A 26,435-nucleotide genomic window follows, 5' to 3' on the forward strand; every position below is an offset into this window, starting at 1 on the left:
GCAGCTACTGCCTGTGGAATAGCCCGGCAGACCTGGACTGTTTTTGTTATATAATTATTCCATGTTCAGTAGAGTTAAGATGAATCTCACAGGTAAGTAGTCAGTAAAGAAATTTCAGGGAGTTGAAGGGACACTTTCCAGATGCTGTAGCTTCTATGTCTGTAACTCTAAATAGGTAAAGTTATTTTCTAAAGAAAGAGGGGGATGATGTTGAAAGGAGCCAGGAAGAAAATCATGACTTTTTACGAGATGCACAGATGAGGATGGATTATAACAACACGAAGGCTTGGAACAGGCCATGGCAGAAAAATAACTAACGGCTATATTTAAGTGGGCCCAGGAACCATCATCATCATTTTTTTAAAATTATTGCCTCAAACAGTGGAAAGAAAAGTAAAATTTGGAATATGTCAAAACAGGTAATATTCAGCATAAAGGGAGGAGAATCCTGTCGTATATTCTTACAAGCATAAGAAAAAGAAGCCTGGTAGCTATCCCTACTCTCAGAGAAGAAATTAGGTAAAATATGCAACCAATGCTTATAAGATAACTTTAGTAGAACTCACCTTCTGAGGAGATGCCTCAGATTTTTAACATCTTAAAAATGGTAGGAACTGAGTAGGTGAATGAAGTAAGTCCAAGAGTTTCAGGACATTGCAAAATAGAAAACCTTAATGTGTTTGGAAATCAGAAGAAGAGTGAGCATGTGTTACCAAAGGAGAGACACTTAATAAACAGTTATTTTAATTTCTGTTTGATAAAGAACACATGTATTAAGGATAAATTAACATTTGACCATTTTTCATTCATGGCAACACCAGTCTTCGACCTACCTATCAGTGAAACTATTAATCTTTTCTTCTCCAGTAGTAGTAATGCCTTTTATAGTGCTCCAATTTTTTACTGCTGGATGTAGAAAAAATTAAGTTGTTCTAACTACCTGTCTCTCACACACCAAAACCCCAGCGAAGTTTTTTCCAGACTCACCATTCTTTGAAGTTGGCTGGTCTGTAACCTTCCCCTTTCACCTAGATTTGTTTTCCATACTATATCCAATTTTCCAATTACTGTTACTCCCTTAATGATGCCTGCTTTTTCTGCAAATTCATTCTTTGGCTTTAGGCAGTATAAGTACTGGCGTGTATCCATTGGTTGCAAATATGCTCTTGACCCAAACGTAGACACACTGAGAGGGGTGGAGACAGAGATGGAGAAAATTCTCTATCATCTTTTAAAAGAAAAACCATGGCTGTGATTGTTCCTTTGGATAGGAACTGGATGATGTACCCTCCAAAGATCAACAACAGAACATGTTAGCGATTTCAATACAAATAAAAAGAACGTATACTGCAATGATTCATTTTTCCTTCATTTTTTTAGTTGATATCGAAAATCTTGAGGTTCTTTATAGTAATTGGACCCCGAAAGGTGGGGGTCCCTTTTTTTTTTTTTTTAAATAATTTTAAGAGACAGGGTCTTGCTCTGTCACCCAGGCTGGAGTACAGTGGTATGATCATAGCTCACTGTAACTTCTAACTTCTGGGTTCAAGGAGGTTCTTTATAATAGAATGTAATATATTACTTATAAAATTGAACATGTATCAATTAACTGAAAAGTGCAACAGAAACCAGAACCTTAAGTATCCTGTCTCTTTTCTCTAAAATTATCAAAGATAAGAGTTTAGAATAATAAGAGACATACCATTCTAAACTAATTTTCAAAATGAACTAAAACATCTAGAAAAGAATGGAAAATTGTTTTCCTCAGTGAGGATGAAAGAGGCCATGAACTTTTCTGTGTGTAACCAACCTAAGAATATAAAAGCAAACTTTTCATTCCTAATTAAGAAATTCAGATGCTATCCCAAGCTATTACCTTCTTCTTCTTCTTTTTTTTTTTTTTTTTTTTGTTTAAAATACAGGGTCTCTCGCTGTCACCAGGCTGGAGTACAGTGGTGCAATCATGGCTCACTGCAGCCTTGAACTTGTGGACTCAAGCGATTTTCCTGCCTCTCTCCCAAGGAGCTAGGAATGCAGGAGTGTACCACCATGCCCAGCTAAATAAAAAAAATGCCAAGTTGCCCAGGTTGGTCTAGAACTCACGGCTTCAAGCGATCCTCTGGCCTCAGCCTTCCAAAGGGTTAGGATTACAGGCATGAGCCACCACACCCAGCCTATTACTTTCTTATCTGTATTATTGTCAACCTTACATTTATTCTTCCTCTTTTAAATTAGCTGTGGAAAGGTGTATGTATTTCCTTTTCACAAAATATTAAACCATCTATTCCTATGTCCTTTTCTTTTGATGTTGAGAGAGTATTTCTTTTTTTAAACCCACATTCACCCTTACTCTTTTTAACTTCTCTACCATTCCTTCACATTCCTCCATTTTATCATTTGCAGGATAGCAATGATAGGATTCATATTTACCTCACTGGATTTTTATGATACTTAAAAGACCAAATGCTTTGAATAGTAAAACATGAAATTAAAAGGGCTAGGATCTTTATTTTTATGTAATGGAGGGATGAAGATGGAGCACAGGAGAGTTTTTGGAAAGTGAAACTATTTTGCATAATATAGTAATGGTGGATATATGTTATATATTTGTCAAAACCTACAGTGCTTGCCTATAGTCCCAGATACTTGGGAGATCGTTTGAGTCCAGAAATTTGACTTCAGCCTGGGCAACATTAATGAGACCTGTCTCTTAAAACAAAACAAACCAAAAACCAAAAACAATAAAACATACAACAAAAAGTGTGAATTCTAATGTAAATTATAGACATTAATTAGTAATCAGTGTCAGTATCGTTTCATCAATTGTAGTAAATGTACCACATTAAAACAAGATGTAGGCCAGGCACAGTGGCTCACGCCTGTAAGGACAGCACTTTGGGAGGATAAGGCGGGCAGATCGCTTGAGGTCAGAAGCTGAAGACCAGCCTGGCCAATGTGGTGAAACCCCATCTCTACTAAAAATAAAAAATTAACCAAGCGTGGTGGCATGCACCTGTAATCCCAGCAGCTTGGGAGGCTGATGCACCAAAATTGCTTGAACCTGGGAGGTGGAGGTTACAGTGAGCCTAGATCAAGATCATGCCACTGCATAGAGCTGGACTCTTTCAAAAAATAAATAAATAAATAAATAAAAATAAAAATAAAATAAAAAACAAGATGTAAATAACAAGAGAAACTGTGAGGAGTGGAAGAGGGTATGTGGAAACTCTACTTTCTCATGAATTTTTCTATGAACCTCAAATTCTTTAAAAAAAGTCTATTAATTAAAAAAACCCACTGAAGAGCAATGGATGTTTAGAAAAGCATGTATCTTTCAAAACAAGGATAAAGACTTCATAATTAATATTTACCATTCTCCAGCTTGGCTGACTGAATTTAATTCTGTTACATTGTACATAATAGATGGCTCCAGTGAAACTTTCTCCATAAACATAGGTGAGGTTGTCATATTCTGAATCTGGGCTTCCAGAAATACTTCATCAGTCTGAGGATATGAAAAAAATATCCACCAAAGTGTGGCGGCATTTAAAATATTTATCTCAACAAAAATATCTTATCTATATGAAGAAAAAATATTAACCACAAATGTGATTAGTTCATGCCTGCAAATCAAAGTTACCACAATTAATGCAAGAAAAGAAATCTTCACCCTATCATAATTAACAGGGGCAAAGTCAAGTGTTAGTCAACTGAGACCTTGTCAAACAATGGATGGAGGATAACTATATTTTGTCTTAACATCCCAAAATACTTAACTGGAATTTCATTTACAAATACTCTTTCTTTTCCTTAGGTATTAAAATATTAAAATGTGCTTTAGTATGATGAATATACCTATGCTCCTATAATTTCAGTATTACGTTGATAATTAAGTCTTCATTATAATATGGCAGTATAACTTTGATTGTCATATTAATGTCAATTTAGATAGTGTAGTGACCACTAATACTATGAATAATCTATTTTGTAATCTTGAAGGATTTAACTTTTTAAATTACAGCAATTTGCGAGTGGTCATTAGTGATTTCTTAGTTCATTTTAAATGTATATTGAGGGCTAAAAAAAGAATATGTGGATTATACTTCACCATCACAGAGCTTTTAAATCAGGCAAAAGGTATTTTGTAGCCTCAGTGACAGATTTTAAAGCTGATGCTATTCAGCAATATTTGCCAGTAGGTAATTTTAATAATTAGATAAATTAGATAATTAGATAAATTTAGATAAATTAATTCCCCTAATTATGCTAAACATTATTTTATGCTATTTGGTTATTATTTTCCTTCATGTAATTGAAGGATAACAGACTAACTTGATTTATCTTTGAAACAAACCTACATAAAAAATGATACACTAAGGGTATTCAATAATTTTTTTCAAAAGTTTCATAGTAATATGTTTACTACACATAAACAACATAAAATCAACTATGACCAGAAAAATTTGCCACTTAAGAGCTTTTTATTTTTTTGAGACAGAGTCTCATTCTGTCACCCAGGCTGGAGCATGGTGGCGTGATCTTGATACACTGCAACCTCCGCCTCCCGGGTTCAAGGGATTCTCCTGCCTCAGCCTCCCGAGTAGCTGGGATTATAGGCACGCAATATCATACTGAGCTAATTTTTGTATTTTTAGTAGAGACAGGGTTTCACCATGTTGGCCAGGCTGGTCTAGAACTCCTGACCTCAAGTGATCCACCCACCTCGGCCTCCCAAAGTGCTGGGATTAGAGGTGTGAGCCACTGTGCCTGGCCTATGAGCTTCCCCCCACCCCCACAAGATGGAGTCTTGCTCTGTTGCCCAGAGTAGAGTGCAGTGGCAAGATCTCCTCTCACTGCAACCTCCACCTCCCAGGTTCAAGCGATTCTCCTGCCTCAGCCTCCCTAGTAGCTGGGACTACAGGCAGTGCCACCATGCCCAGCTAAATTTTTGTATTTTTATTTATTTTGAGACGAAGTTTCACTCTGTCACCCAGGCTGGAGTGCAGTTGTGTGATCTCAGCTCACTGCAACCTCTGCCTCCTGAGTTCAAGTGATTCTCCTGCCTCAGCCTCTCAAGTAACTGGGATTACGGGCAAGTGCCACCATGCCTGGCTAATTTTTGTATTTTTTATAGAGATGAGGTTTCACCATGTTGGCCAGGCTGGTCTCAAACTCCTGACCTCATGATCCGCTCGCCTCGGCCTCCCAAAGTGCTGAGATTACAGGCATGAGCCACCGCGCCTGGCTGAGCTTTTTAAACACTAACACCAAGAAAATGAAAATCATTTGCAAAAATATAATGATTAAGTTATAATATAATGTACTATTATCTAAAATAAAACAGATTATTTAGTTTTTGGGACATGTGTTCAAATGAAAATAGAAATAAAATGATTTATCAGTTTAAAAAAATGCATCATTTAATGGCATTTTTTGGTTACTGGTTCTAAAAAAAAGTACATATATCCCATCAATCCATTGCTTTTAAAAAAATAACCACAGACCCGCATTTCAATTTAAAAACTGCAATTTTCTGCATAAATTTAGGAAGAGCTTAGATAAAACGAAAGAAAAACAAGCAGCATAATGGAAAATCAAGTTAGTTTGAACAGTTAGTGTAAAGCAATTTGATATTTTAAAAATTAAGAATTCAGTGCTAAGGCATTGATGTTATTACATATGTAATGTGATATAAGCAAATGCTGCTTATTGTAAATATAACTTTGAAAATAAAATTTTAGCCAAGTTGGGAAAATTTGCTTTTCTTCTGTTTCATTTTGTCAAGCGGCCATCATTACCTGACCCAGACTTAAAACTAAAACCACTGTGCATCTGAAAATGAATTTCGATTATACAGTCTACTCAAAGAACTGAAGGCTAGGATAATCGGGTATTTTACAGTAAGATGATGAAAATCACAAGGCCATTTGACACAAGGTAACATACCTCTTTAAAAAAAAAATCTAAAGAAGAAACACTGAAAATGAGAATTGTTTCAGTATGACAATTTAACTTTTGAGCTAATTTTCCCCCACGGAATAGAAAATTGATATAATTAAAAAGTACATAAAATTATATATAATCTTTCTGAAGTCACATAGGTGGTATTCACAACTAACTGTTTTTCCACTATGTTTTGTAAAGAGAGATTAATTAGGCAGAGTCAAAAAGTGGTGAGTAAGAAAAGTATAAAAATTTATAATAAAAAATCAAATTACCACAGAACTGAGGTCACTCTAATGGAAAAATAAAAAAGAATAATTAGAAAAATCAGAGTTAAATGTTAAAGAAAAAAGAATTACTTTAAAATAAAATGCATTTCTGCATTTTTTAAATTACTAAACAAGACAGCATTAGTAAATAAGAAAGTAAACAGGAAGCAACATAAAGAAATATGACAAACCATTTTTCTAAAAAGGTGAAACTGCTAAGGTTAAATGACAATGGAATAGAGAAGAACCCTATGGCTGAATACTCAACAGTAGCAAACTGTTAAGGGCACATTTTGGAGCAGAGAGGTATACCCCATGACTTTATAGTTCTATAATTCTTTACCAACATTGCAATTCTTCATAGATAATTTAGGATGAATATATACTATCCTCCACATTCACAATAGATATACACCGTATACCTTCTCTTAAATTTATGTAATAATGGAATCCTCTTTTTAAGGAATATCTTGGGCAATTAGAGTTCCGTTGATCACTTCAGGGAATGTAGGGCTGAACCACTTGAAAAAATTGAGAATTCTCTTCTTCTTAGTAGATTTCATAGTTAGCCTTTTTTTCTTATATATTTCTTCAATGTTTTATTAAGAGCAATCTCAAATGTCACCTCCATCAAATGCATAGCTGGAAATCATTTTTCACCTCTCTAGGTACCCAGGATATGTTACTTCACGATTTGGGTTATATGAGTGGGAGGGGCTTACATTATAGTTGCATCATGTCAGTCTCCTCTACTGGATGCAGGTCCCTTGAGAATTGGGAAGATGTTCTGTTTATATTTCTCTTCGGTACCTGGCAGGTGACCAAATGTTTGAATCCTAGCTTCTAGTCTCACCAAGCTGCCTGCAAGGCTTTTCTATCTTAGAAGACTATAACAAAGTTTCTCATGAACTTGTTTTCCTTTAGGTGATTCACATATTACAGCATTATTAGAAACAGTATCAAAATATATGTTCGAGACAGATGTGGGGCCAATAATATTAACTGTAAAAGGACTACAGCACAGAGCAATAAGCATCACTTACTGATATTACTGTGGTTTATTAACTCCTACAATCTACCTGAAATTCCTGGTTGAGGTCAACATAATCTGCCTCATGCTAGTGGCTGAACAGTATTTGTTTGTCTAATAGGTGATATTAAGTATCTTAGAGAGACCCAAAATGCTATTTGTTCACTCCTGATTTTTAAAGTGAGATCTATTTTCAAAAGTTCAGAATATTACTGAAATTATTTTGATTGAAGTTTGTTAGCAAGATTTAAAGATTATGTCAACATATAATGTTAACTGACAAAGGAAGCAAACAAAATTGTCGTGATTATAAAAATAGAATATTATATATAAGTGAATAAAGACTGCAAAAGAGTATGTATAATGAAAAATCAATTGGTGTGGTGGAATTGTGAATTTTTATTTCTTTATGGAGAGCATGTCACTTCTATAATGTTTACAGAAAAACTAGCAATTTTTAAAATTATTCACAAATCACTCTGAATATTAGCGTTATAAAACTAATTTACAGGTATCTTAGTGTACTACCATATTTTTAATGAAGAAAACCTAAAATAGCTGAATATGTGACTCCTAGGAGCCAGTTACAGAAAATAACCCACCTATTGCCCTATTTTAAATTAATTTTCTAACAGAATAGTTAACATTTTCCCCTCATACTATAAATGAAATCTTTTCCAGCAAAAATTAGACTATTTAAATCTCACCATGCTGACTAGCTATACTGTAATTAATCAACAGTATGCTATTAATAACAAAAAAGAGGGAATAAATGCGTATTACTCCAACTCACCTATCCCCCACAAAAGAAACATCAACTTTGTAAACATCTAGTAATCTTCTTGATGATGCTTTTCCCTCTCGTCAAATAGGTATGCTCTTTCCTATGTACTTGATACTTCATGTCCATTTGTAACCCTGCTTGAATGCCTTCACTGCTCTGACACTTGTTTCCAGCCTGCATTCCTTTAAGACTCCAATCCAGTTTTCCTTCTCTTCCATAAAGCTTCTTTAAACTACTCCAAGATCACATTCCCGAGAGCTCTTGCAGCACATCTTTTCGTATCATTCTCACTGTATTCCATTCTAGGTAGTTTTGTTATTATATGCATTTTTTCTTTTCTCCTAATAGGTCTTTGCTGCAGGTTAGGTTCCTTAACTTTGACATCTTAGAAATCCTAGTTATAGTATAAATTTTACTGAGTAAAAATTCAGATTGTGGATGGTAAAAATAAATATCGAATTTGCCATGTGATTAAAAATGTCTGATCATTATCTGGTTTTAGAGTAGTAGAGATATAATCTTCATTTCAAAATACTGTATTTGGATATCTTTGAATTTATCACTGGTATGAAACACATGATTTTGGGGCATAAGAGGGCTAGCAAGAGATCTGATTTTTCTGCAGCTCTAGAAGCCAAGATAAAACAGAATCTTAGAAAAGAAATCCAAGCAATAAATCCTTTCTCCTATGGCAAGCTCTTTTTTTTTCTTTTTTTTGGGCAAGTTCTATTTTATCTCTTTTTTTTTAGGATAAAAGATAGAGTATCTTCTATTATAAGTTACTTCTCTTTTTGCCAAATTTGTTTTTCCCAAGGAGCTTTTAAAGCTAATTCTGGCTGGCAAACTGACTACCCTGGAAATAATTTAATGTGCTAAGCTTCACTTGTCAGTATTTTTCCATGTGAATATTAAATCTATTTTGTAGCATTAGATCTACTAATTCAATTTTTGTAAAATCCCGAACCACATGTAAATATTCAACAGATTGCTAGTGTAACAACCACCATTAAATGGAATGAGAGGGCAATCATTTAACGAAAGGAGATGAAAGCCTTATAAAATTAACGAGAATAAAAATCAAGACACGTTGATTCCATGTAAGTTGAAAAAGATTATGAGACCTATAATAAAATTATTCAATTTTAACTGAAATTTGTGATTTTTTCAAATAATTTACAGTCACGCTGGCGATTTGCTTCAGTATTAGAAATGTATATAAGAGATTTTTAGTCAAATAAGATCTTAATATTTAATATGAAATCCCATTAAACACTCAACACTTACCTCTGCATTGTAAAATTTGGTTTTCACATCCAATGGTTTGAGAACCTGGTTAAATAAAGCATATCAATCAGGAGATTGTTATCATGTGACCATTTATTTATTTATTTAAACCAAATAGTGTAAGTTTGTCAGTCATTTTCCAATTTTAATTGTTAAAAGACTTTTCTAATAGGTATGCAATATTCTTCCAAAAAAAGAAAAGAAAAGAAAAAAGAATTCCACATGTATTTTTTGAAAGGCTACCATTATTTCTTGACTGGGTGATAATTACATTACATGGGTTTTTGCTCCATAATATTTTGTTAAACAAAACACATATATTTTATGTATTTTTCTATATGTATATTCACAAAAACTGTTTGCAAAAAAAAGCAACTGAGCTGGGTGCAGTGGCTCACTCCTGTAATCCCAGCACTTTTAGAGGCCAAGGCAGGCGGATCACCTGAGGTCAGGAGTCGAGACAAGCCTGGCCAACATGGCAAAACCCCGTCTGTACTAAAAATACAAAAATTAACTGGGCGTGGTGGCGGGTGCCTGTAATCCCAGCTACTCGGGAGGCTGAGGCAGGAGAATCGCTTGCACCCAGGAGGCGGAGGCTGCAGTGAGCTGAGATCGCGTCATTGCACTCCAGCCTGGGCAACAAGAGTGAAACGCCATCTCAAAAAAAAAAAAAAAACAAAACAAAAAACAAAACAAAAAACTGAAGCACGTTTTATTTTCTTTCAAAAAGCATACAAATGAATGATTCAGCAAAAGAATGGCAGATTTTTTTCCCTATGAATAGTATTTTTTCTTCCACTTACAAAGGAATGAAAAAAAACCATATACAGTATCATATTTAGATCTATATTTATAATAGACATACGTGGTATTCACATTTCCTCACCCCCCCCACATAAATGTGCTAAACCAGTGTTTTGAAACTATTTTTGATGGAAGCTGAAAACCGTATATTAATACAAAACTCAACTTAAAGTTCCAGTGATTCCTGGAGTCTTTGAAGGAAGCTCAGTCTACTCTAAGTCAATTGTCTCTCCTTTAAATTTCTTTAGAAATTTGATATTATTTACTCTCATTTTATCTGGACTTTACACTCATTTTATCCCTTGTCTACATTGTGTGTTTTGTCAGGCCATAAAAACAAGTTATTTACTTTTTGGAGACAGAGTCTAGTTCTGTTGACCAAGTTGGAGTGCAGTGGCGTGATCACAGCTCACTGAAGCCTTGAAGCCTGGGGTCAAGCGATCCTTCTGCCTCAGCCTCCCAGCTAGCTAGGATTATAGGCTTGTGCTACCTGTAGTCCTAGGTCATGTTGTCTGGGCTATCTTGAACTGGCCTCAAGTGATCCTCCCCACTTTGCTTCCCAAAGCACTGGGATTATAGGTGTGAGCCACTGTGCCAGACTCAGCTATTTTTTTCTTTTATTTTGAATAAACACCTTCAAGTTTTATTACAAAAACATATTGGCAATGATAATTCTTCTGCTTTTATTCACCTTAATTTAGTCTGAGTTTAGACTGCTAGTCATATGACAAATTCAAAAATATTGAGCTATTTGCTTTATTTGGAGCTTGTTTTCCCTGCAGATAAATGGGAATAACTGTATACTACCAAGAAGAAAAAGGCATATAAAAACTATTTACCATTGTCATATTCAATACCTGAAATTTGAAGAATTTTCTGAAATACATTTTTTCTCCAGCCTGAGTTGTATAACTCACAGCACATACCAAGCTGAAACAGAAAGATGTCTTAACGATTGAGTCATTTTTAATTTTAACAGTAAATCAAACACACCTCAATTCTACTAAGAAATTTGGAAAACACTTATATCTATGCTGTGGATGTGTGAGATTAGAGCAGGGGAAAAAGTCAGAATAGATATGGACATAATTACATGAACAAGAAAGCTCTGATTAGTAAAATGAGGTATAACATTTTTGGAGCACAAAATCAGAAACTTCCTGACTTCACCTGAAAGGCGAAATATATTCCAAAATAATTCTCAGAATAATCAAATATTTGAATATATAAAACAAGTTCATATAAACTAGAAAAAAATATGGATTAAAAAAATTCCAGCTGGGCACGGTTGTTCATGCCTGTAATCCTAGCACTTTGGGAGGTCAAGGCGGGCGGATCACTTGAGGTCAGGAGTTCAAGAGCAGCCTGGCAAACATGGTGAAACCCTGTCTCTACTAAAATTACAAAAATTAGCTGGGTGTGGTGGCGGGCGCCTGTAATCCCAGCTACTCAGGAGGCTGAGGCAGGAGAATCGCTTCAACCCAGGAGGTGGAGGTTGTGGTGAGCTGAGATTGCGCCATTGCACTCCAGCCTGAGCAACAACAGCAAAACTCCATCTCAAAAAAAAAAAAAAAAAAAAGGCCAGGTGCGGTGGCTCATGCCTGTAATCCCAGCACCTTGGGAGGCCGAGGTGGGCAGATCACGAGGTCAGGAGATCGAGACCATCCTGGCTAACACGATGAAACCCTGTCTCTACTAAAAAAATACAAAAAATTAGCTGGGCATGGTGGCGGGCACCTGTAGTCCCAGCTACTCGGGAGTCTGAGGCAGGAGAATGGCATGAACCCGGGAGGCAGAGCTTGCAGTGAGCTGAGATTGTGCCACTGCACTCCAGTCTGGGCGACAGAGCAAGACTCCATCTCAAAAAAAAAAAAAAAATACAGATAGATTTCTTAACATAAATGCAATGAGAAATACTGTTATGTAAAAAATTTTAAGTTGAATCAAAAACACTAAAACAATTACAAAGCAGAAACAAACTAGGATAAAATACTTGTAACAATACGAGAAAGTGGTTACACTTTAATACTTAATATGACAAAGGGTTCCCATAAGTTAATAAGCAAAACACCAATAGGTCACTCAAAACATGAGAAAAGGAATACACAGTTAAATCACAGTACCATAACTGGCTAACAAAAATGTGAAAATGTTCAGCCTCACAAGTAGTCAGAGAAACACATTAAAATAATGAGGTAATATTTTTCCGTTTATCAAGATTTGAAAAAAATTCTTTATAAGTGATATCAGAGTTGGTGAGGGTTTAGAGAAACTGTCTTTCTACCCTGCTAGTGGTTGGAAGAAATTTAACAATCTTTTAGTGAAAGAGCCTTAAAAACGCTTAATGTGTTCTCATAGTAAAACCACTTCAAATATTCCACATAAGGAAACATTAAGGTGTTCATCTCTATGTTACTTTTAACAGTGAAAAACCGAAAATAAACATCCAACATTACAGTAAACAAAAAACACTGTACAATTGTGTTAGATGGAGTCATGTAAAAAAAAAAAGTTTCTTTTTTTGAGGCAGGGTCCCACTGTGTCACCCAGGCTGAAGAGCAGTGGCGTGATCATGGATCACTGAAGCCTTGACCTCCTGGGCTCAAGCAATCCTCCCACCTCAGTCTCCTTACTAGCTGAGACTACAGGCATGCTCTACCATGTCTGGCTAATTTTTGTATTTTTTGTAAAGATGGGATTTCATCATGTTTCCCAGGCTAGTCTTGAGCTCCTGAGCTCAAGCGATCTGCCCACCTTAGCCTCCCAAATTATTAGGGATTACAGGCATGAGCCACCACACCCGGCCCAAAAACTGTGTTTCCAAAAAATACTGTCTATTGTGTGTGAAAATGTTCACACTGTATTTAAAAAAATAAAACTATGAGCAATATGGCCAAAATTTTGTAAAATATTAAATTATTTATACACATTTATTTTATATATATATGCAATAAGACTGGAAAGAAATATATTAATATTTTAATAGTAGTTGGTTATATGGGGTGGTAACATTAGCAGGTAATTTAATTTCTCCTTTATACTTGTGCTGCCTAGTACTGACTAAGTAAGGCAGGGGCTAGGAAGAGGACTGATCAAAGCACAATGCATGCCTTCTAAGTGCTCACAGTAAGAATAGTATAGCAAGGTAGAGGATCTACAACTAGGTTTGGATTTGAGTTCTATGTCTTCTAAACTAGCTGCTTAATTGTACAAGTCTCATTTTCTGTAAAATGGAGATTTTACACATTTATTACCATTTCAATAAATACTGACTTCTGTTCTCTGCTAGATCCTTGGACTACAGCAGACTTCATGCATCTCCTACTTTAATGGGAAAGGCAGGCACTCAATAAGTAAATATGAAACATTTTAAAAAATGATAAATGGTGGGTGCTATAGAAGATACAAAAAGTGGGATTTAATCTAGTCTAGCAGGTTAGGAAAACTTCTTGAGGAAGTAGTGCTGAATCTGAGATTTGAAAGAGAAGTAGAAGTAAACTAAATAAAATGCCATAGGTATTCCTTTGTAAGGGAAGAATGCATTTCAATCCATGGAGTCTGGAGATAAAAGAAGTCAAATAATGACTGCAGGGTGGAGAGGGAGGGATGGGTGGTGATGGTAAGAACTACTGTGGTTTGTAAGAATTAGGTTGCAGAGAGCTTTGTAAAACATTTGCAAAGTCAGAATTTCCTAAGGACAATGGGCAATCACTGAAGAATTAAGTGACTTATACAAGATCACATAACAAATGATGAAGCTGAAATTTGAATTCTGGGAAGTCTGACTCCAAAGCCCAAAGAATATACATGAAAAAGTCCCTAAAATAGAGCTTGTCACCAAAATTAACTGATTAGATAACAGCTAATATTATATACTTCAATGGGCACAAAGAGAGGCAAAAGTGGTAAAGTAGAGATGAAGAAGAGATAAATGAAAAATATTCAGGAGAATTAATAGGATTTTGTGAACTGACTGGATGCAGGATTTCTAAAGGAGATGAAGAAGTCTAAAATTACTTCAGATGGCTAAAATTTTCATATTGCCTCTCAGACTGAAAGAAAAATAGAGCGTTCACATTCAGATACATACAAGGCAGGAATACAGAATTTGATTTTTTTTTCACAGTGTGCCTTATTTTGGTCCTACATTTCTGAGTTCTCAGGACAGAGTGTATATACCTGGTTAAATACAAAACTGAAAGACTGAATTTAAAAATAAACACTATGAACATCAGTTACTAGCATTTCAAAACACAATAAATTTACTTTTAGAGTGCTACCTGGGTTTTAAACATTTTGCACAGCTTTTCATTTTTTAGAGATTGTAGATGTAAAAAAATAAAACTAGAGATAAATGATGATAAACTGGATTTTCTCCCTACAAAACAAACATTTGGTTTAAACTTTATTTCTGGTAAACATGCCAACATAGAACATAAAATTCCTTTTGAAGTAGGTTCCTATGCTTCATGGTGAATGAAAAGAAAGCAAAAATTTCAAACAAAGGCATATATAAGTAAAAACCTTTGAGAACTAATAAAATTAATCCTTACATGTGTGTTCCAATTTCTTTGACTTCATGATGTATGACATCATCAATACAACAATCCGGTTTAAGTTCAGCCACTGCAGCATTGGAGGCTGAAAGATTTAAACGCTGAGAACTTGTCTGAAGATCAGCCTTGAAAGAAAGTTAAAAAAAAAAAAAAAAGTCCAAATGAGACTGGTTACCTACAGGGTGTGCATGGCTATGAGTGGAAAGAATAGGGGAATAAGAATTAGGAAAGAAGGATGAAAGGGGGAGCAACACTTTTATGTGTAAACCTTTCTGTATAGCTCTGATGCTTAGAACCATGGCAATGGCACACCCCCCCAACCCAAAAAAATAAATAAATAAAATCAAGCAGGAATTAGGGAGAATTCAAAATGGAATACAAACAGTAACAAATGAACCTAACTGTATTACAAATGAAGAATACAATCAGGCTACAGCAGAGGGAAGGGTAAAAGTGGAACTAACCTAAGTACGTTTGGAAAACAAAATATTAACTGTAATCTATGGCTAAAGACAAAAAGAATGGTACACAAATATACTCTAGCTACGACACATGTGTTTTTTCACCATTTTATGTGTATACCAGGACAAAACAAAATAATACATTGTGGATAACGAGACAGGTTTCTTACCTTCAGAGAAAAAAAAAGGTACAAATAAGGAAAGGGGGGAAGCTACAATGGTGTTGGGCTGGAATTTGAGGCATCAGTATGAACACATGGTTTTTAAATATATATTCAGATGGACTTCACTGAAACAAATAGATATGTATGTATGTGCTAGTATATAACACTAAAAGATAAGTAATTGTCCAAAACAAAATTAGATGTCAGAGATCAATTCGTTTATCAGAGAACTAGAAAATGACATTAAAGCCACCAACTAAGAAAGCACTACCTCGTCTAAAGTAGCACTTTCCCTCCACCCGATGATGCTCCATTATATTTCTTTTTTCTCTTTCTGAACATTTATCACTCTGTCTCAAAACTACCCTCTCCCTTATCTCAATTACTTTCTACCACATTCAACTTTTGCTTCCTTTGTAACATTTATCACAATCTATAATTACCTTATGTATGATTTTGTTTACCTGTTTCTTTCTGTCTCCCCTACCAGAAAAGTCTATGGAGGCAGGAACCTCGTCTTCTCTTGCTCACCACTATAGCATGGTGCCTGGCACATAGTAGGCAATTAATCAATATTTGTTGAATAATGAATGGATGAATTTATGATAAAACTTCCAAGGCAAAAAAAAAAATTGAGGGAAAGCAAAGATCACATTAGGTCATGGGAATTAGTGGAGGTTTTTACATGAGAGTTAGGATTCTTTTAAGTTTTTGTTTCTTTCATAAAACAGTTTTTTGTTTGTTTGTTTGTTTGTTTTGAGACAGAGTCTTGCTCTGTCACCCAGGCTGGAGTGCAGTGGCACCATCTCGGCTCACTGCAAGCTCCATCTCCCAGGTTCACACCATTCTCCTGCCTCAGCCTCCCGAGTAGCTGGGATTACAGGCATGCGCCACCACGCCCGGCTAATTTTTTGTATTTTTAGTAGAGACGGGGTTTCACCGTGTTAGCCAGGATGGTCTTGATCTCCTGACCTCGTGATCCGCCCTCTCGGCCTCCCAAAGTGCTGGGATTACAGGCGTGAGCCACCGTGCCCTGCTAAAAAACAGTTTTGCAGTTAATTCTAACCCAACAATCTTATGTTAGACACTTTGAAATGGGATATTTATTAGTGCTGTGTCTTTTGTTATACTCAGTTATAAAACAATAGTAGCTCACATTTATTTGGTACCTATTATGTGCAAGGCCCTGTTTTAAGCATATTATTCATTTAATCCCCATATCCTGAAGTAGGTATTAGTATTATCCCCATTTCACAGACCACAGACAATGAAACCAAGGCACGGAAAAGTAACAACTTTCCCAACGTTATACAATTCATAAATAATAAAGCTGAGATTCAAAATTCTTTTTTTTTTTTTTTTTTTTGAGACAGAGTTTCACTCTTGTTGCCCAGGCTGGAGTGCAATGGCATGATCTCGGCTGACTGCAACCTCTGCCTACCAGGTTCAGGCGATTCTCCTGCCTCAGCCTCCGGAGTAGCTGGGATTACAGGCGCCCATCACCACATCCAGCTAATTTTTTGTATTTTTAGTAGAGATGGGGTTTCACCATGTTTGCCAGGCTGGTCTTGAACTCCTGGCCTCAGGTGATCTGCCCGCCTTGGCCTCCCAAAGTGCTGAGATTACAGGTATGAGCCACCGTGCCCAGCCCTAAAAGTTCTTAAACATTTTTTTTTTTTTTTTTGGAGACGGAGTCTCGCTCTGTCACCCAGGTTGGAGTGCAGTGGCACCATCTTGGCTCACTGCAACCTCTACCTCCCAGGTTCAAGTGATTGTCCTGCCTCAGCCTCCCCAGTAGCTGGGATTACAGGCAAGCAGCACTAAGCCTGGCTAAATTTTGTATTTTTAGCAGAAACGGGGTTACACCATGTTGGCCAGGCTGGTCTCAAACTTCTGGCCTCAAGTGATCTGCCGCCTCGGGCTCCCAAAGTGCTGGGATTACAGGTGTTAGCCACTGTGCCCAGATATAAATTCTTAAACATTTTTGAAATTAGAGAAAAAAAGAAATAATTGAACCCATTGGCTTTCTGTTGAATATGTTTTCCTATGTGTCCTATGCGTCATTTTAATCATAACTGCAGTTTTTTGATAAGTAGGATTTGAAAAGACAGAGAGGAAAGGGGTTGGGGGAGCTTATTCCAAGTAAGTTGAACAGAGCTAGCAAAATACCACAAGTGTGAAAGCTCAAGATGTCTTCAGAGGACACTAAGAGTTTGGTATAATTGGCCAGGCATTGTGGCAGTTTCCTGTAATCCCAGCTACTCGGGAGGCTGAGGCAGGAGAATCACTTGAAACCAGGAGGTGGAGGTTGCAGACCCATATTGAAAGGGTCTACTTGGAATCAGGGAAATCACACCCAAAGACCAATTTTGAAACATAAAGAAAAAAAATCACCAGGACCTCCAGGAAAAATTATGAAATAACTTACAAGGCAAGAGAATTAGACTGGCCTCAATCCTCTCAAAAATAACATACAGAGCTGAGCAATAAAGGAGTAGCATTTTCAAAAAACATAAGGAAATAAAAATGTAAACAGAAGATTTTAAATCTAGCCAAACTAAACTTGAAGTATTGAAAAACACCTTTGAACAAGGGCTCAGAGAATATTGTACCCACAAGAACTTCCCGAGCAATCTACTTGAATATTTTTAATATTAAAAGCCACAATTCACAATGACTAACAATAATTATAAATATGCATGAAACAGCATAGTCTTTTTTTTTTTTTCTTTTTTCTGAGACGGAGTCTCACTCTGTCGCCCAGGCTGGAGTGCAGTGGCACGATCTCGGCTCACTGAAAGCTCTGCCTCCTGGGTTCATGCCATTCTCCTGCCTCAGCCTCCCGAGTAGCTGGGACTACAGGCGCCCGCCATCACACCCGGCTAATTTTTGTATTTTTAGTAGACACAGGGTTTCACCATGTTAGCCAGGATGGTCTTGATCTCCTGACCTTGTGATCCGCTCGCCTCAGCCTCCCAAAGTGCTGGGATTACAGGCATGAGCCACCGCACCCAGCCGAAACAGCAGTCTTTATAAAGCAAAATATATGAGATTTTAGAATATATATATAGAAATACACTAGTAATATGAGACAAACATGCCACTCTTAGTATAAGATGGATGAAGTTAACAATAAATAAAGATACAGAATCTAGCCCTAAACAACACAATTGATAAAATAGCTCTTATGAATATATATATATCTCTGTAGCTTTACAGCCAATAATAAAACATACACATTCTTCTCAAGTACACATGGAAAATTCATAAAAAATCAATATTGGGTCATAAGACATCATCAGTAAGTTCCATAAGCTGAAATATTACAAGAACAACACTGATTGGAATGTAATAAAACTATACATTATTAACAACAATTAAAATAGAAAAAAAATAAGCCTTTCCCCCTAAAAAGCTTTTTCATTAAACAACCCTTGGGTAGAAGGTGAAATACAATGAAATTACAGAATTCTTTAAAAAGTAATGATAAAAATATAAAAAAAGTTTTTAATTTGGGCAATTCTGCAAAGTATGTTCACATTTATTATATTGTCTTAACGTAAGATACGGTGTTTGGGATGTTCAACAATGCTACTACCTCTTTACTGTTGTACAGTAGGCATCAGCTCTTCCTTCCACCATCAATTTTTAATTTTTAATTTATTTTTTAATTTGGTCTCACTACATTGGGCAACAGAGCGAGATGCTGTCTCCAAAAAATAAAAAATAATTAGCCAGGTGTGGTGGTATGCAACTGCAGTTACAGCAACTCGCAAGGCTAAGATGGGAGGATTGCTTGAACCTTGGAGGTGGAGGCTACAGTGAGCTATGATCACACCAACCTGGGCAACAGAGTGAAACCTCACCTCTTAAAATCAAAAGTAATGAGAATAAAAATGCTATGCATTTGAATCTTCAGGATATAAAAAGCAGTGAATCAGAGGAAAATTAACTTTTATCAACATAAATCAAAGAATCAAAATAAAAGAATAAAATTCCTAGCTAAAAAATGGTAGAAAAAGAATAAAGTAAATAAACAGAAGCATAATAAAAGAAATAGAAGCACAAATTAAAGAGAATAGAAACACATGGGATATAAGTAATTTTTTAAGTCTTGGATTTTTTTTGAAGTTAAAATACACAAACCAAGAGCTAGCTAACTTAATCAAGAAAAAAACCAAACCTAAGAAATGACCAGGGGAAAATGTTGCAATACAAGAAATTTTTTTTTTTTTTTTAGATGGAGTCTCACAGTGTTGCCCAGGCTAGAGTGCAGTGGTGCAATCTCGGCTCACCGCAACCTCCGCCTCCTAAGTTCAAGCGATTCTCCTGCCTCAGCCTCCTGAGTAGCTGGGATTACAGGCACTCGCCAGCACGCCCAGCTAATTTTTGTATTTTTAGTAGAGATGAGGTTTCACCATGTTGGCCAGGCTGGTCTCGAACTTCTGACCTCAGGTGATCCACCTGCCTCGGCCTCCCAAAGTGCTGGGATTACAGGCATGAGCCACTGCACCCGGCCAACAGAAGAAAATTTTAAGAGCCTACTTTACAGACCTCTATGCAGATAAATGTGAAAATCTACATGAAATGAAATGGATTATTTCCTAGAAAAAAACAGCTTAACAAAATTGACACCCTTAGAGATAAACTGCTTAAATATACTATATTCATAGGAAAAAAAAAAAAAAAGAAAAAATCTTATCAGGGAGCTTCCCCATTTTAAAAAAGAAAAGAACTAGCTCATATGATTTTGCAGGGAATTCTATGAATCGTTCAAAGAATAGGTAATCTAAATGATCCACAGTTCTCTGTATTTGTTTTGTCTTGTTTTTTTTTTTTTTTTTTCTCAGACAGGGTATTGCCCTGTCATCCAGGCTAGAATGCAGTGGCAATTATAGCTCACTGCAGCCTCAAATTCATGAGTTCAAGTGATCCTCCTGCGTCAGCCTCCCAAGTAGCTAGGACTACAAGTATGCGCCACCATGGCCAGAGAATTTTTAAATTTCTTTTTTGTAGGGACATCGATCATTATATTCCCCAGGCGAGTCCTGGGGATCCTCCTGGATTCAAGGGCTCCTCCTGCCTTGGTCTCCCAAAGTGCTGGATTACAGCCATGAGCCACTGAGTCTAGCCTGATGCACATATTGTTCCAAAGCACTGAAAATACTGGAAAAACATCCAAAATCTTTTATTAAGCCACCATAATACTGACACCTAAAACCTGACCAAAAGACAACACTCACACAAATACAGGTCAATATCAAGCTGTGCTTCATGACCTATATCCTCTTAAGTGATTCTGATGTCACAATTGGCTTATCTGGCCAGATACGGTGGCTCACATGTGTAATTCCAGCACTTTGGGAGGCTGATGCAGGAGGCTTGCTTGAGTTCAGGAGTTCAAGACCTGCTTGAGCAACATAGCAAGACCTTGTCTCTAAAAAATATTAAAAAATTGGACAGGGATAGTGTCACACCCCTGCAGTCCCAGCTACTCAGGAGGCTAAGGCAGTAGGATCCCTTGAGCCCATGAGTTTGAGGTTACAGTGAGCTATGATCATGCTACTGCACTCCAGCCTGGGTGACAGAGCTAGATCCTCTCTAAAAAAAAAGAAAGAAAAAGAAAAATAGCATTATTATATATCACGAGTCTGAATGTCTAGTTGAGCCTAAGAAGACCCCTAGTGAGTACTACACTGCTTATAATTATTATTATAAAAGTGAATAAAGGCATGAAATATAAAATCATGTTTTAGAACATGCATACTACTGTATTCTTTGATCTTTATAGTACTGACATCTTAAAGTATACGCCTTTGCTATTTTATTAATCTATCTTATAAAAATTCAATATTTACTGAATTGCCAGTATTTACTGAATTGCCAAGAAATTCAATATTTACAACATAGAAAGACAAAAATATATGTTCTCAAACTTTTGAAAATCAGATCTTTTCACAATCGAATGTAGAGGTTGGCAAGCTTTTTCTCTGAAGTCATTAGCAAATATTTTAGATTTTAGAGGCCATACAATCTCCGTTTCAACTATATACAACTCTGCTGTGGTAGCTGGAAATCAGCCACAGATAATACATAAACAAATGAGTATGGCTGTGTGTCAATAAAACTTTATTTATGGACACTGACATTTGAATTTCTTTTTTGTTTGTTTGTAGAGGCGGTGCCTTGCTATGTTGTGTAGGCTGGTCTCAAACTCGTAGCCTGAAGCAATCTTCCTGCCTTGGCTCCCAAAGCACTGGGATTATAGGCAGGAGCCACCACACCTGGCCTGAAATTTGAATTTCATGTAATTTTCACAAGTCACAAAATATTCTTTTCAATAATTTGAAAATGTGAAAACCATTCTTAGTTCAAAAGCCTTATAAAAACAGACAATGGACCAAATTTGGTCTTTGGGCTGTAGTTTGTCAACCCCTAATTTAATGAAAGGCAGAGACCCCATCCATATATGACAAACATATGTACGTGTATGCACAAATTTGCATCCAGTTTCTGGAAGTTGGGTCTATTTGCTCTCTAACGTCCTTGTTAACTTTAAAACTCTATGATCATTTTCAAACTCATTCTAATTAGAGGTCCTTTTTGGAATACTCCAATTACCCGAACTCATCACTCTAAGACAGGTTTTACAAAAACTTCTCCCCCACATACTGTGAATTCTTACCTTCTTTTTGCTCTTTTTCTTTTGAAGAAATTTCAGGTCATTAGCGGAGTTAGCATATTCTATCTTTTAATTTCTACACTACTTCAAAGGTCTTCTAACTGTTCCATTTTCTACAAAGCATCCCACACAATGTGCTCATATCAGTCTTTCTAACACAAAGAGTGCTCAAAAGCCAACTGCCTGCTGTTTTTTATTTAATTTTTTTCAGAGACAGGTCTTGTTCTGTAGCCCATGCTGGAGTTCCCAGGCAAAACTCAATGCAGCCTCAAACTCCTGGGCTTAAACAATCCTCCAGTTTCAGCTTCATGAGTAGCTGGGACTACAGGTGTGTGCCAGCATGCTCAACTACTTTTTAAATTGTTTTTAGAGATGGGAGTCTTCGTTATGTTTCCCAGGCTGGTCTTGAACTCCTGGCCTCAAGTAAACCTTCTGTCACAGCCTCCCAAAGTGTTGGGATTCCGGGTATGAGCCACTGTGCCAGGCCTGTTTTTTTTTTTTTCTTAATTAATTTTTTTGTCCATTTAAAAAAATAATTTTTCAAAAAAGTTTAAATAAAACCTTAGCCTGGCTTTCAAGATGCTCTATTGTATGGCTACTGATATGGTTTGACTCTGTGTCCCCACCCAAATCTCATCTTGTAGCTCCCGTAATTCCCATGTGTTGTGGGAGGGGCCTGGTGGGAGATAATTGAATCATGGGGGTGGGTCTTTCCTGTGCTGTTCTCATGACGGTGAATAAGTCTCATGAGATCTGATGGTTTTATTTTTATTTTTTGGGGGATGGAGTATTACTCTGTCACCCAGGCAGCCTGGAGTGCAGTGGCACAGTCTTGGCTCACTGCAACCTCAGCTTCCCAGGTTCAAGTGATTCTCCTGCCTCAGCTTCCCAGGTAGCTGGGATTACAAGCACACGCCACCACTCCTGGCTAATTTCTGTATTTTCAGTAGAGATGGTATTTCACCATGTTGGGCAGGATGGTCTCAAACTCCTGACCTCAAGTGATCCACCCGCCTTGGCCTCCCAAAGTGCTAGGATTACAGGCATGAGCCACTACGCCTGGCTGAGATCCGATGGTTTTAAAAATGGGAGTTTCCCCGCACAAGCTCTCTCTCTTTGCCTACTGCCATCCACGTGAGACATGACTTGCTCCTCCTTGCCTTCCGCCATGATTGTCCCCAGCTACGTGGAACTATAAGTCCATTAAAACTCTTTCTTTGGTAAATTGCCCAGTCTTGGGTATGACTTTATCAGCAGCATGAAAATGGACTAATACAGCTACTATTCCTCTGTACCACCTTACCGACTCTTACCAAGTGAAATTTGTTCACTGTTAAAAGAATACATGTGTACCACTATGTCTCTGCCTCTGATTACCATATCTCCCTTGCCTTGTTATCTGTATCCTCCCATTCTTTCAAGATCCTCTTCGCATTCCCTCTCCCCCAAGAAACCTTCCTGATTGACATAATCTCCAGTGATCTTTCATCTTCCATGTTAATGACATACATTAACAAATACTAAACTGCTATTTAGCTTTGACTAGTACATTTTCTCACCCAAGCAATCACAAATCTTGTGGAATAGGAAAAATGTTTTCATGCCTAGCATAATACTTTATAACTTTAGGCATTCATTAGTGCTTGTTAATGACAATTAAAAATTATTGTATCAAACATGCATTTAATGAAGCGCCAAAAACATAATAGATATAAAAAAACCTTTTTTTTTTTTTCTTTTTTTTTGAGATGGAGTCTAACTCTGTCACCCAGGCTGGAGTGCAGTGGTGTGATCTTGGCTCACTGCAACCTTCACCTCCCAGGTTCAAGCCTTAGCCTCTCCTGCCTTAGCCTCCCGAGCAGCTGGGACTACAGGTGTGCACCACCACACCTGGCTAATTTTTGTATTTTTAGTAGAGATGGGGTTTCACCATGTTGGCCAGGCTGGTCTTGAACTCCTGACCTCAGGTGATCCACCTGCTTCAGCCTCCTAAAGTGCTGGGATTACAGGCATGAGCCACCATGCCCGGCCTAAAAAAAAACCTTTGTTAAAGACTAAAATACATCCCAAGTAAGAATGTTACTTACTTTTACTAATATGTCTTTTACAACTTGATTGCTATCATTATGAACGCTGATATAACTGGAAAAGGTCTCTCCCAAAAATATATTCCTGTAAAATAAAATAAGTATTTAGGCAGAAATCCATTCAGGTTTTTTTTCTTTTTTTTTTTTTTGAGACAGAGTCTCGCTCTGTCACCCGGGCTGGAGTGCAGTGGCACGATCTAGGCTCACTGCAAACTCTGCCTCCCATGTTCACCCCATTCTCCTGCCTCAGCCTCCCGAGTAGCTGAGACTACAGGCGCCCACCACCACGCCTAGCTAATTTTTTGTATTTTTAGTAGAGACGGGGTTTCACCATGTTAGCCATGATGGTCTCGATCTCCTGATCTCATGATCCACCTGCCTCGGTCTCTCAAAGTGCTGGGATTACAGGCATGAGCCACCGTGCCCATCAGGTTTTACATTAAATAATCTGTTTGAGAATCACTAAGAACTTCAAATGGAGAAACATTTACTAAAGGATAGAAATCTGGTGAAATACTGCTTCAACATTCCTTTGTTCACACTAGGCCACTCATTCATTACCTAGTGCAATTCAAAATACAGACGTAATCTATAAAACATGATATATCTTGGCCTTTGACTACTGTACAAAATGCCAACCTCACTAGAGATAAGACTCATTGAAATTAGATCTATGCTAAAGTCTTAGGATTTGTATCTGAATAGGTTAGAGAAAGCCAAGTTTCCATTCTTGAAATAACTTATTCCCTGAATCTAGAAGAGATCTAAGTTACTGATATTGGGGTATTTTTACCAATTTATTTTATTTCCTAGGTTACTTGAATAAAAATCACCAGTGGTTTTATTTTAGATAGTTTTATACTTTTTACATGAATATATTTCCCAGTTTTTCAAGACACTAGTCAATGACCACATTCTGTAAAACTATAAGAACAATCTGTAAAATTTCTTTTTGTCTCAAATTCTGTCTGTTGCAAACAGAGTGGAACCAGGGGCTTCTACCTTATTATTAATCTAGAATAATAATACAGCTAAGAATAACAGAAGAAATAAATTCAGAGTTCCTAATTAGCTGACAAGTCTGATAACTCATTTTGGGAGAGGACTATGATGCAAAAAAACAAAGAGTGGCTTCTGAAAAAGATGTTTACATTAGTAGTTAAAAGACTATGTGGCCATTAAAAAATATAGTAAGATCTAAAGAAGAAAGTTAAAATTCTATTATGCTAGGAACCACTATTAACATTTTATTTTGGTATATATCTTTTTTTTTTAATAACAGAAATCCATAATCACATAGTATGATTTTTTAATAATATTTTTGCCCCTCAAATGTATCATGTCCTAGGCGTGGTGGCTCACGCCTGCAATCCAAGCACTTTGGGAGGCTGAGGCGGGTGGATCACCTGATGTCAGGAGTTCAAGGTCAGCCTGGCTAACATAGCGAAACACGGTCTCCAATAAAAACACAAAAATTAGCCAGAGCAGTGCACACGCCTGTAATCCCAGCTACTCGGGAGGCTGAGGCACGAGAATTGCTTGAACCCAGGAGGTGGAGGTTGCACTGAGCTGAAATGGCACCACTGTACTCCAGCCTGGGCAATAGAGTGAGACTCCATCTCAGAAAAAAAAAAAAAAGGTAAATGTATCATGAGCATTTCCCCATCCCATGGTTCTGTTTTGAAAACATAATTTGTAATAGCTTTACAAGGTTTATTATGTGAATATGTCATTCTTACCCAAAATTTTGTGGTAAAGTCAGCATTTCTCCCAACATTAAAACTTCTGCACCATTAACAGTTGAAGGATCATCTCTCATCAGTTGGTTAAAGAGATCTCCTGAATGAAGAGAAAAACATAAAATTCTAACATCTACCCTTTAAATAACTTTTACTTATATAAAGAAATAGCTGGGAGCGATATTTTAAAAAACAACCTCCTGACAAAGATGATATTTAAAAAGTCTAACTTCTAGATTTTAATACAACAAAGCATGTCAAAAAAATTCTGATCTCACAGGGAATGGAAACTTTAGAAACAAAGAAAAATGTACGTCATGAGATAGAAAATATACTAGAGAAAGCCCCAATAATTCTAAAAAAAAAGGGAATGCTAATACATACATTGATGCAACATTTGAGGATGAACGCAATTTTAATAGTATTATGAATATGAATGTATCTTAAACTGTCTCATACTGCCATAGGGTATCAACATAATTTGGACTTGTAGAGTATAAGTAAGGCCTGTTACTCAGATGGCCACCTTTCACATGATACAAAAATAGGCAACAAAGAATCCAGCAAATGGTTAGCATAAAATTTACAGGGCTAGGCTTAGTCCAAGGTAATGCAGGCAATTCAGCTTTCAA

The 26,435-nt window shown here is 36.7% G+C and overlaps 1 protein-coding gene across 4 annotated transcripts in view; it reads right to left on the reverse strand.

Moving 5' to 3' along the window:
* Window positions 1-26,435, reverse strand: part of TRAPPC13 (trafficking protein particle complex subunit 13) — a 41,232-nt gene that overhangs the window by 4,190 nt on the left and 10,607 nt on the right. For 2 of the 4 annotated variants that reach the window (XM_019013271.4, XM_019013270.4), the window contains exons 3-10: window positions 25,804-25,903; window positions 24,065-24,149; window positions 14,668-14,795; window positions 10,972-11,044; window positions 9,311-9,355; window positions 6,219-6,236; window positions 3,372-3,505; window positions 988-1,186 (exon numbers count right to left, since the gene is read on the reverse strand). In XM_019013271.4, the coding sequence (XP_018868816.1) occupies window positions 988-1,186; window positions 3,372-3,505; window positions 6,219-6,236; window positions 9,311-9,355; window positions 10,972-11,044; window positions 14,668-14,795; window positions 24,065-24,149; window positions 25,804-25,903 (782 nt within the window). The remainder of the gene's footprint in view (window positions 1-987; window positions 1,187-3,371; window positions 3,506-6,218; window positions 6,237-9,310; window positions 9,356-10,971; window positions 11,045-14,667; window positions 14,796-24,064; window positions 24,150-25,803; window positions 25,904-26,435) is intronic. The other 2 variants (XM_019013273.4, XM_019013272.4) reach the window with 1 other exon arrangement.

Source organism: Gorilla gorilla, chromosome 19, assembly GCF_029281585.2.
Source record: "Gorilla gorilla gorilla isolate KB3781 chromosome 19, NHGRI_mGorGor1-v2.1_pri, whole genome shotgun sequence".
Taxonomy (NCBI): Eukaryota; Metazoa; Chordata; class Mammalia; order Primates; family Hominidae; genus Gorilla; species Gorilla gorilla.